This window comes from Bufo bufo, chromosome 6, assembly GCF_905171765.1.
Source record: "Bufo bufo chromosome 6, aBufBuf1.1, whole genome shotgun sequence".
Lineage (NCBI taxonomy): Eukaryota > Metazoa > Chordata > Amphibia > Anura > Bufonidae > Bufo > Bufo bufo.
In genome coordinates this window covers 349,207,881-349,220,073 of record NC_053394.1, presented here as the reverse complement: position 1 = coordinate 349,220,073, position 12,193 = coordinate 349,207,881, and the positions used below count along the sequence as shown (strand labels likewise).

The 12,193-nt window shown below is 44.2% G+C and overlaps 1 protein-coding gene across 2 annotated transcripts in view; it reads left to right on the top strand.

Annotated features, from left to right (window-relative positions):
- ZNF335 (zinc finger protein 335) overlaps positions 1 to 12,193 on the top strand; it is a 96,066-nt gene that overhangs the window by 41,325 nt on the left and 42,548 nt on the right. For both annotated transcript variants that reach the window (XM_040436636.1, XM_040436637.1), the window contains exons 2-5: positions 2,989 to 3,864; positions 5,515 to 5,701; positions 8,571 to 8,645; positions 9,244 to 9,462. In XM_040436636.1, the coding sequence (XP_040292570.1) occupies positions 3,004 to 3,864; positions 5,515 to 5,701; positions 8,571 to 8,645; positions 9,244 to 9,462 (1,342 nt within the window). In that variant the 5' untranslated portion in view covers positions 2,989 to 3,003. The remainder of the gene's footprint in view (positions 1 to 2,988; positions 3,865 to 5,514; positions 5,702 to 8,570; positions 8,646 to 9,243; positions 9,463 to 12,193) is intronic.

Below are 12,193 nucleotides of genomic sequence, written 5' to 3'. Positions count from 1 at the left end.
GAGCCCTGTAGATCCAGCATTGCTGGACAGTACCTGAATGCCGGATCCCATTTTAGAAAATGGGGCCGGTGGGCATTCGGCACCGTCCAGCAGTCCCAGAGATCTTCGGCAGGCTGTTCCCTCCAGGATCTTTTAATGCTAGTGTGAAACTAGCCTAAGGGCTCCTTAACCCAGCCGTGCCCGTATTGCGGCATACAAACAGCAAGCCCCGGCCATGTGCACCCCACATCACGGATGTGGACCCATTCACTTGTATGGGTCCGCAATCCGGAAGGTGCAGTGCGGAATGGAGGCACGGAACCTCACGGAAGCACTCCACAGACAAATGGAATATATTAGAAAAAAAAATTTGCGGTGCGGACGGATCACTGACCCCCATTCAAGTTGAATGGGTCTAGATCCATCTGTGGAATCCGCACGGATGTTGCCTGTGCATTGGGGACCGCAAATGGCGGTCCCCAATGCACGGAACGGCCGATCGACGCCCGTGTGCATGAGCCCTAAAGCTGTGAGAGACTTTGACAGACAAATAGCAGATCTCGTGGGGCTTTTCCTGGTGCTGTAGCACAAAAGTGGTTAACCATGACTATGATCACAAAGGTTCAGACCACACAGAACAGAGTATCACAGCTGCTCAGAGTGCTCATGCTGACCCTTTTCCAGCACTGAAAGCGTGTACAATGGGTACCTGAGCATTGTATTTAGACCATGGAGGAAGGTGACCAGGTCTAATCAGTCGCATTTTGTTTTATATAACGTGGGCGGCTGGATGCGTGTGCACAGCTTACCTGGGGAAGAGACAGCACTGGGATGCACTATAGGAAGAAAACAAACTGGCGGAGGACCCTGGCATTCATGTGGATACATACCACCTACCTGAACACTGTACAGACGAGTCCCCTCCTCATGACAGAGTTATTCTCTAATCATGGCAGTGGCCTCTTTCAGCGGGGTAATGCCCCGGCCACAATATTATTCAGCAATGGTTTCAGGAGCAAGTGGTGACTTGGCCTCCTAATTTTCTCAGATCTCAATCTGTTGGGATATGCTGGAAAAAAAAAAAGTCCAATCCATGTAGGACCCGCTACACTACTTAAAGGGGTTGTCCCACGGATGATATTCTACCGTTTTTAAACCAGCACCTGTATCTGAATAGTTTTGTAATTCCATGTAAATAAAAATTTAGCTAAACCGCTGAGTTATTCAATTAAATCTTTCTGTATAGCCCCACCTGCTGTTTGCTCTTTTTCTAATTTATCTGTCCACCTCACTGAGGTGGACACACATGCTCAGTTCCATCCTTCAACTGCCACCAGCTGTCGCAGCCAGGACATGCCCCTGAGCTGGCTGCTTGAAAAAAATCTAGCAGTGTAATGAATGGGAAGAGCTCTGGATCCATGTGAGGTACAGGGCTGGTTCTACCTTTGTTAGATGGAGGTTGTCGTGTACTATATGATGTCTGATTTTCATTTTTTACATTACAACCCCTTTAAAGGATCTGCTGCTAAAATCTTGGTGCCAGATTCTGCAGGACATCTTAAGAGGTGTTGCAGAGACCGTTCCTTGATAGATCAGGGCTCTACGAGGGGGCCTACACAATACTAGTCAGATGGTTTTAATGTTATGTCCATTTATATACAGGGCTCCCTCAAGATACAATGGCTTTAGGTTACAATATTTTCAACTCACAATTGTCTTTCCTGGGCCACTGTAAATTGAAACTAGACCCAACATACAATGTCTCCGACTCAGATCCAACCAACCAACATGGTCATTTCCCTGGCAAAACACCTGTATTAGTTGTTTAGTAACTCTTCTTCATAGTACAGTGTGGTACTACATGTCTGTGCCAGGATGAGCTGCTCCTTTGACACCCAGTGAGGGTGGCTTCATTTTATTTTTCGGGTACATTGTGTGGACTGTGCAGGACCCTGAAGAAGCTCCCGTCCTCATCACTAGAGTAGGCCAGTTCGCAGTGTTCGCCCGCGAACACATGCGATCTACCATCTTAACTGACAAGTCCGGCGAGGCTGTTCTCTGAACTGCCTGCTCCCGGAGACCGCATTTCATTTCAGACCGGCTTGCGCACAGGCACAGGTAAGGACTTGCCTGTGCCTCGCCGGACTTGTCAGTTAAGATGGCAGATCGCATGTGTTGGCGGGCGAACACTACGAACTGGCCATCACTGCTCATCACAGAAAGTGATCTCCAGCTTCCAGCAGCTATTCCTGACTCTTATGTGTAAGCATTTGCTTTCTCTGTTTATTTTATTTGAATCTTCTTTTTCTCTTATCTTGGGATGACATTTGGGGTCTTTGGATCCAATTATTAATTTTCCATAGGGTTATGCTCTCTAGTTACAATGGTCATCCTGGAATTAATAATGTAACTTGAGGGTCTGCTCTATTATTTATCAGAGTTTACTTACTATTTTGTCATGTGTTTCTTCAGACAAAGATCTGAATTTTGTGTCAAATATTGACAGTTGCGATTGGGGAGGGGTTGCTATTTATTATACCTTTTTATTACCATCGGGGTTCAGTCAACAGGTATTCCTAAGCATGCGTGTGTTTCAGGGAGAGCGGAATAAACTTTGGCAAATCTCCTGTTGAAATCCAACATGCCTGAACCATATTATCCCTTGACATCTGCCATCATGGGGGGTTTATGGCATCCTCATACACAGTAGATAGTTGGGCATTTGGTGAGTTCAACCTACGTATGTTGTAATGTTTGTGGGCTCTCTTGGTTGGAATTTCTTTAGGTCCAGTTAAACCACTATTGTGTGCCCTATTCGATCCACCAAATTCTTCCATGCATCGTTGTTCGGCAGCTTCGGATCTAGCATCCCGGGCCTGTGTATCTTTGTGAGAAACCAAGGTTACTTGCTATTATTTTTTGTATTTCATACTGATTTATTTCACAAATAACTTTTCGAATATATAAAAAAGTATAATTCTGCTGTACACTTTGTGATTTTTTTCACAGATCTGTGGTGTTGAAATGGAGACAGATGTGGAGGCTGTAGAAGAAACAAACACCGATGGAGGACAAGAGACCATTGTTGTGTTCACGGATGAAGATGGCACCAAACAACCTAAACATCTGATGCCTTCTACACCACAAGATACCACTAATACAACAGATAAACTTAACCTAAGCTCACAAGGCCTTATTAAACTATCTTCAGATGAAATTGTATCCCAAGAGCAGGAATCTGGAGACATTGAACCGGTGGAGTCAAGAAGCATAACAAGTAGATCACCAAAGGACACAGAAGAATCTGGTTTAACTCAAGAACCAACTTATGCAAATGCAAAAGAGAATGATCTGGATCACAACTCGGATAACATGGGCAAGGGGGACCTGGTTGGTACAAATGGTCCAATAGGCATGGATGTGAGTGAATATCCAGTAGATATGAGGACAGATATAGCTCATGTAGAACAGAATCCTGTCACCACAGAATCAAATAACCTAGATATCACTCAGTGCCTTCAAATAGGTAACCCAGATCTAGAAAACAATGCAGCAGATCAAGTCACTCAACATCTGGAAGAGATGCAGAGAGAAAATATGGAATCTAAAAGTTTTCCTTCTAAAGAGACCTCTAATGAACAAATCAGTAGAGAAGTAAGTGCACCCGAGGCAACCATGCAACAAATCCCTGAAATTGTAGGTGCACAGGAAGTGCAAGAACAAAGCTCGAATAATGTGCCAGAGACCAAACCGAATCCTCATAACATGGACTTTCAACAGCCTGAACTGAATCCAAGTAGTATGAACATGGCAGATGCCGCTGGGAAGCAGAACACGGACATCGTTACCCAAGTGCCAGATGTCACCATGCATCATGACTACACCGTATGTTCTTTACTGTGTATTTTACAAATCCTTCTTTTGCTTATGGATTGCTACAAAATATGCACATAAACCTTCTTCAGTTATGTGTCACAAATCCCCCTTCTCAACTCCGGTCCTCGAGACCCACCTACCGCTCAGGATTTGAGAATATCCCACAGAATGAATACCTGTGGTAAGTCCTGATGCACTGACACTAATTAGATCACCTGCTCAATACTAAGGAAATCCTGAAAACACGACTGGTAGGTGGTCCCGAGGACCGGAGTTGAGAAACCCTGCCCTAGACACGGCAACCTGCAGCTGTAGATCATCTACTTTCCCTATTTACCTAGATATTGCATATAAATTCACAAAAGCCACCGCAATAACAGAAACCTTCATACATAGAGTTGTGGTCCTGGAAAGTAACTGCTAAGGCACTTAAAGGGGTTGTCCAGAATTAGTAAAAAAAAAAAAAAAAAGTTTTGTTACAATGCCAATTATATGTACTAGTGATAAGTGAATTTCCTAAAATTCATTTATAATCCAATTCAGGAGAATCAGTCGTCAGATTTCAGTCGATCTGAATGAATAATCGCAAGTGCCCCATTTGCCCTGAAAAGTCATGTATGACACTCTTAGGTCTCCTAGGACTGTATCCAGCCCCAAGCTCTTTAACACCAAGACAGCATTAGTAATGTCAAAGTGACAGTAACATACATGGCTATGGGTAAACGGATGGGATCCAGTGGTAACAAACAGCCTGTTTAAAAACACACTGTGCTGTCGAATTAAAACATTTTTTTTTTTTATTAAACTCCAAAAAATGATCCATTTTTGGTGGCAGATATTTTCTCCTCTGTCTTTGGATTTGTGAAACTGTGGCCACCACTTTCAATGATTTGAGTAGGACCAATTACAAATTCCAAGATTTGATTTCACTAAAATTAGAATCTTCATAATTCATAACAAATTGTATTCTTGTAGAATCAATTCGCTCATCTCTAATGGGTACTTGGGGGCCTTCATTAGGGGGCCTTCAACCTGTTGGCACTCTTCAGTTGTGTCATGGGTGTACCAATGGGATGGCAGAAGAAGCCTCCTGTCTCTAACTGGTCAGTTGCTGAGGTAATTATTGACTGAGATCTGAGTAATTAAACGGCTGAGATCAGAGTTTACTCCGATCACGGCCATAGGAGCAGAGTATCACCTGCCCACTGCTGATCATGCAGACACCACTCCAGTGCCTTTACCATCCATGTGTCATACATCCTGCAGCAGTAATTACATTTTGCTGGTGCTGTCACGATATGGTTTGTAGTATGGGTGAGCGAATCGCGCTTTGGATCCAAGATCCGAAGTAGATTCATTCCCCAACTCCGTTTTAATGCTGTACGGAGACCTGACTCCGTACATCATTAAAATGTATAGGCTTCGCGGAGGCAACATTCGTTAAGTCCGAAGTCTCGCAAGACTTTTGTGAAGAACTTCGTGCTTCGATTCTACAACATTTTAAAACCGGGACCTGAAGTAGACTTCGGTCCCATCAGGTATCGGACATTTATGGCATATCCTGCAGATATGCCGTAAATATCCAGATGGGACAACCCCTTAAATGTATTCCCCTCCCCACCGATTTCGACTTCTGTCTTGTGACTTTTTTCATTTCAGGAGGTGGTATCAAACACCCAGATTCTTCCTTGTCAACCTGAGGCCTGCTCCGTACCTGGGGTGTGCAGCATTTGTCAGTCAGTCCTTACCCAGGCTCATCGGCCTGTCCTCATACCGTCCGACGTTCCAGCCAGTGCGGCCGTGGATCGGATTATACATGGCTCCATCAACCCTCAGCTTATTCAAGGTAATAAACTCCTATTTTGTAGTAATTTAATTTCGCCGTCCGTCTGCTACATGTGTATTTATTGTCAGCACCACCGTGACTCAGAAGAACTTGTTCCAAGTGCACCTCAAGCTGTCAGCCTAATGGTGTCCCCGTGTGAACTCTGCCATTCTGTATCTCAGTGTGTTTTGTTTAGGACCTGGATGCTCAGCGAAGAAGGATCAGCATGCACACCACACCAAATAATCTGGATTGTGTGGTGGAAAAAAATACTTAGTTATTTCCACACACAACCACGTCATCTACAAAAGGCTAATGATGAGGTGAAGAGGAAGTCTAGCCACAATCTGGCTTGATGTAAACAGCTGCAGTGAAAGGTCGCAGATGGTTCATTAACATTTTTATTCAAACGGACATGAGCTTCAAGGACTCGGTGAGGAATGTGAACTTAAAAGGGGTTGTCCCATGACAAACATTTAAATGGCATCTGTCAGCAGATTTGTCCCTATGACACTGGCTGATCTGTTCCATGTGCACTCGGCAGATGAAGACATCTGTGTTGGCCCCATGTTCATAGGTGCCGCATTGCTGAGAGAAATGATGTTTCAATATATGAAAATGAACCTCTAGGAGCAACGGGGGCGTCGCCATTACACCTAGAGGCTCTGCTCTCTCTGCAACTGCCGCACCCTCTGCACTTTAATTGACTGGACCAGGAGCGATCACGTTTTCACTGCCTAGCACTCTCTTCTTCTTCTTCATCAGCTACCATCACCTCTGCTCGGCTGTCTGAGAGTGTGGAGCACGGATCTCGTACGCATTCAATATACCTCAGAAACACCCTCCAAACTACAGTATTTGGGAAATAATATAAAAGACGCTGATTCTGTAATTTTTTTTTTATTTTTATACTCTCATATTGCCAAACGTAATGCACTATATAGAGAGGACTCCTGAGCGTGCGCACGTGATGGAGGGGACTCCAGAGTTCTTCATCTCTAGGCATCGCATGGCTGTTTTGCTGTGGTATTTGAGTGAATCTAGAAATAAGGTTACCTAATGAGAATCGGTGTCCTTAAAGGGGTTGTCTAACTTCAGCAAATAGCATTTATCATGTAGACAAAGTTAATACAAGGCACTTACTAATACATTGTGTCCATATTGCCTCCTTTGCTGGCTGGATTCATTTTTCCATCACATTATACACCGCTCATTTCCATAGTTACGACCACACTGCGATCCATCAGCGGTGGCCGTGCTTCCACACTATAGGAAAAAATGACAGCCTCTCTGGTGACCGAGACCATAAAAGCGCACATAGGCTAGTGCTTTATCTTGTAGTGTACAAGCACGGCCACTGCTGATGGATTGCAGGGTGGTCGTAACTATGGAAATGAGCAGTGTATAATGTGATGGAAAAATGAATCCAGCCAGCATAGGAAGCAACATGGACAATCACAATACATTAGTAAGTGCCTTGTATTAACTTTCCCTACATGATAAATGCCACTTGCTGAACTGAGACAACCCCTTTAACCCTGTTCACTGCTTACTGCAGTTTGGGGGTTATTTCCAAGCTGACAGATTCCTTTTAAAGGGAACCTGTCACCATGAAAATACGATGTAAGCTATAGGCAGCATGTTATAGAGCAGGAGGAGCTGAGCAGAATAATATATAATTATATGGGAAAAGATTCAGTATAAATGGTCATTTATACATTAAAATTCCTGCTCGTTCTGGACTTTGAAGTCCAGGAGGCGGTCCTATCAGTGATTGACAGCTATCTCTGTATACACAGTCATAGAGGGAATGCTGTCAATCACTGATGGGACCGCCTCCTGGACTTTAAACTCCAGAACGAGCTCAGACACCATGTTCAAGCAGAGAGGTTTCCTTTTAAAACAGTTTTAAATTACTTAGGTGTGAAACTATTCCATCAGAACTTGTGTAAATGCCCCCATAAAAATGACTGTATTGTTGGCCAATGGTCTAATGCGTATGGGGAGCTCTCAACATGTGATGTCGGAGTAGAGAAGGATGAAAATGACTTTTTTTGCCCAATCCTTTCATTCTGCCAGGTAATCTGGCAACGACTTACATGCTTAGGGTATGGCTGTCATTGGGCTGACATCTATTAAATATGTACGGCCACTTTGACTTTCTAATGTGTACATAGTAAAAATGAGGCTTTCAGGTGCGGATCTAGCAGCTGCATGTCCACACAGGAGTTATCGAACAGGCTGTTCTCAGATGTCATATATACAATACATGAAAACATCACTCAGCAGAAATATTTATATGAAGGAGCACCCTAACAAATCGGAGCAAAGTTTTTGTGTTTGATATTAATGACTTATAATCAGGATAGGTCATCAGTATTAGATCAGCAGGGGTCTAACACCCCTCACCCCTGCCGATCAGCTGTTTGAAGAGGCCACGGAACTCCGGTGTGCGCTACAGCCTCCTCACAGCACAGCGCCGTCCATGGCATAGTGGCTGTGCTTGGTATTGCAGCCCAGCCCTACACTTGAATGGGACCGAGTTGAACCTAGGTCATGAGACCAATGAGCGTGACGTCACTGGCCTGCGAAGTGGCCGCGGTCTCTACAAACTGCTGATCGTTGGGGGGTGGGAAGTGCCCAGAGTAGAAGCCCCACCAATTGGATATTGATGACCTATCCTGAGGATAGGTCCTCCGTTTTAAACAACTGAAAAACTCCTTTAATTTGTGCAACCAAGCCTTAAGACTGTCATGTCATGTCACCAAAGACCATATGAACAGACACCAGACTTTGGCTAAACAGATACTGTGATGACAAATTGTGTGATTATCAATTTGCCTATTTGTCAAATACGTGTATAGTAAACCAGATGAATTCTACGTTCCAGGCTGCATTGTTACCAGCACCGAAGGCAGAAATTCAGAGATTACCCAGTACCTGATCCTGCAGGAGCCCCAGGGTGGTAAGAAAAAAATGCTCTTTGTGGTACATTAAGGTGAAGCTCTACATTTCAGAACTTTGGTTATATAGGTAACACATGTAAAGTCTTTCACCTGGGACTCACGGAGACAGCTAAGTGCTCAGCAATGTCAGTCAGTCCCATCGGCATTGAATGGAGCAGAAGGACACGTTCGTGACGCCTGCTCAATCCAAATGTGTTCAGTTATAGTTTTATAGGGGTCCCTGTGATTGTACTATTTTCACCATCGATTGGGGTGGTGATGAGTGTTTGTTGGGGGATAGCCCCTTTAATTGGGCTATATGAGTACTCTTGTCTGTAGTTGCTAATCAGCCTGTTGATGGTTTCCAGATAGCAGCAGGAGGTCATGAGGTCTCCTATGAGAATGGAGAGGAGGTTCCCACATGACCACCACTTCATTCATTTCTATGGGACTGCTGAGAACAGAATCACGGTACCTCCAGTAGTCCAATAGAAGTGAATGGAGCGGGGATAAGTCCTGTTAGTGAGAAAACCCTGTTAATGTTAGGTGGCACAGTGTTTGAACGTGTAAATGGTATCATCTTCTATGCGCAACATCTTGTTTCATTATTTTTTACAGCCCCTACTAGTTATCCATTGACGATGAGTCCTGTTGCTGTTGGAGAGAGATCCCCATCACGCTCATCTGGTGCTCCTGATTTAGTGTCTGACTTGGAAGCTCTAGAAGGGATGATGGAAGTAGTGGTGGTTCAGCAGTACAAGTGCAAGATGTGCCAATACAAGAGTAGGTCCAAGTCAACTCTCCTCCGCCATGTGAAAGAACGCCATGTCCATTCAGGTAAGGCATTCAGAGGAACATAAAGGGTAACTGTCATGTTTTCATCAAAAAATCTATTTTAGCATATGTTACTGCTGCAGCAGCATTATGCATAAAGCAATCTTTAGTTTCTTCACATACCACTGTTTTCCTTGAGTTACCTCTACAATATGAGGACCTTCTCAAGATGGCTCCTCTGTCGGTTCTCTGAAGTCAAAACTGCTCTCCCTCACTTCCCATACACTTTGAATGTAGCCTGCAGCTCCTTGCCAGCCAATCTGATTGGATTACTGAGAGACACGCCTCCTCACTTTGAAGCCTAATGCAGGCATGCAGTGTGAAGGACTGCCCCTTTGTCTTCTGTTTACATTAAGTTGGGAGACAGACAATCCTTAGTAACTGTCTTTTAAGGGAGCAGTGGAAAGGGACAGAGGACATTAATCAAAGCTGTTATTATAAGGTAATTACAGATCTTTTGACAATCATTGACAGACTAACTCAGGTATACATGCCTAGCTCTAATAAACTAGCAAATAAAAAAATGTGACCGTTACCCTTTAAGAACTTCTAGAAGCTCGCACTCTGATGGCATCTTCAGGTTTACAAATTGCTCCCATGCACTTCTTATGTAATCTGTTGATGGACAGAGCTGAACGGCTTTCACAGTGAACTTTAGGCCATTACAGCAGCACTTATGCTTCCCGTACAAGGTATAGACACATTAGAAGAATGCAGAGTAAAGGTGCCCATACACATTCAGTAGTTGTCAGCTGAACTGTTCAGCTATCTTTCCCCATACAGTTCTGTCAAGCTTGTATATTTTGTCATTGGGAAGAATGGAAAGAAGAAGAACAAATTGGGTAAACATTCAGTTCTTCCCAACATAATATGTGGGGAAGAGTTGGGAGCACCCCATACACATTAGATTGTTGGCGGAACCCCCCGTTCTTGCCAGGTTCGGACGACAATACATTGTGTATGGAGGTCTTAAAGTGTACCTTACTTTTAAACAACTTTCGATAGGTCATAGCGACTTCTGAAAGGTTTTGATTGGTAGATGTCCAAATGCTGAGACCCCTATTGGTTGCTAAAATGAGGAGATAGAAGCACTCACACAAAGCATTGTCTCTCCTCACTGCTGAAGACAAGTCTGTGAGCCCATCTCCAGCAACGAGGTGACCCTGTGCTCTGTCTTCTCATTTTAGAGATCTGTGAGGGTCTCTGCACCTGGACTCTGACCGGTCAAAACCTTTGATATGTCATTATGACATCAAAAGTTGTTTTTTAAAAGTACAGCTACACTTTAAAGGCTCTTATTCACATTTTTTTGTTAGGAGCCTCCATCATATATGACATAAAGAATAAGGAAGCACGTGGCGCTATCCTTCCTGGCAAAATAACAGACATATAATGGGGTCTGTCAGGTTCCACCTCTAAGTCAGTGGGGTCTATTGGTATAGATAACGCTAGATTGTGAGGTCTAATTATCCTAGGGGAGGAATTGATTTGTAAATGTAACTAGAGGGGCAATCTGCCCTCCTTATGCAACAGCCTCCCTCTGATAGGCTTCTAAAACATAACTTTTATTTACTCATATTAAAAACATATAGTTGGGTCTAAAATAGTGAATTGAAAGCAGATATATTAAAGGGGTTGTCTCATGAAAAGTATTCTACAGTTTTCAAGCCAGCACCTGGGTCTGAATTATTTTGTAATTGCATGTAATTAAAATTTTTGCATAGCCACTGAGTTATTAAATAACATGTATCTGTATAGCGCCACCTGCTATTTCTTTTTCTTATTTCTTTGTCCTGCTCGCTGAGATGGCCGCACATGCTCAGTTTCATCCTTTAACTGCCTCCTGAGCTGTGATAGGGAGAGCATGGACACGCCCCCTGACCTGTGATAGGAGAGCATGGACACGCCCCCTTAGCTGCAGCTGAAAAGACACTCCCCTTGAGCGGTCAGCTTGATATAAATCTAGCAGAGCAATGAATGGGGATATCTCTGGATCCATGTGAGGTACAGGGCTGGTTCTAGCTTTGTTAGGAGGAGGTTGTCATGTACTATATGGTGTTGGCATTGTGTACATATATCTTTTAAATCGGTGTCTGAGGACAGTTTTGGATGTACAGCGGTTACCGGATTCCAGCACACTACGATGCCATTCCGTACATTAATACATGCTAATTAACCACCTCCGGACCGCCTAACGCAGATTCGCGTTCCGGAGGTGGCAGCCCTGCGCTCAGCGACGCATATACGCGTCATCTCGCGTGAGCCGGGATTTCCTGTGAACGCGCGCGCTCACAGGAACGGAAGGTAAGAGAGTGGATCTCCAGCCTGCCAGCGGCGATCGTTCGCTGGCAGGCTGGAGATGTGATTTTTTTTAACCCCTAACAGGTATATTAGACGCTGTTTTGATAACAGCGTCTAATATACCTGCTACCTGGTCCTCTGGTGGTCCCCTTTGTTTGGATCGACCACCAGAGGACACAGGCAGCTCAGTAATATGTTGCACCAAGCACCACTACACTACACCCCCCCCCTGTCACTTATTAACCCCTTATTCACCCTTGATCACCCCTGATCACCCCATATAGACTCCCTGATCACCCCCCTGTCATTGATTACCCCCCTGTCATTGATCACACCCCTGTAAAGCTCCATTCAGATGTCCGCATGATTTTTACAGATCCACTGATAGATGGATCGGATCCGCAAAACGCATACGGACATCTGAATGGAGCCT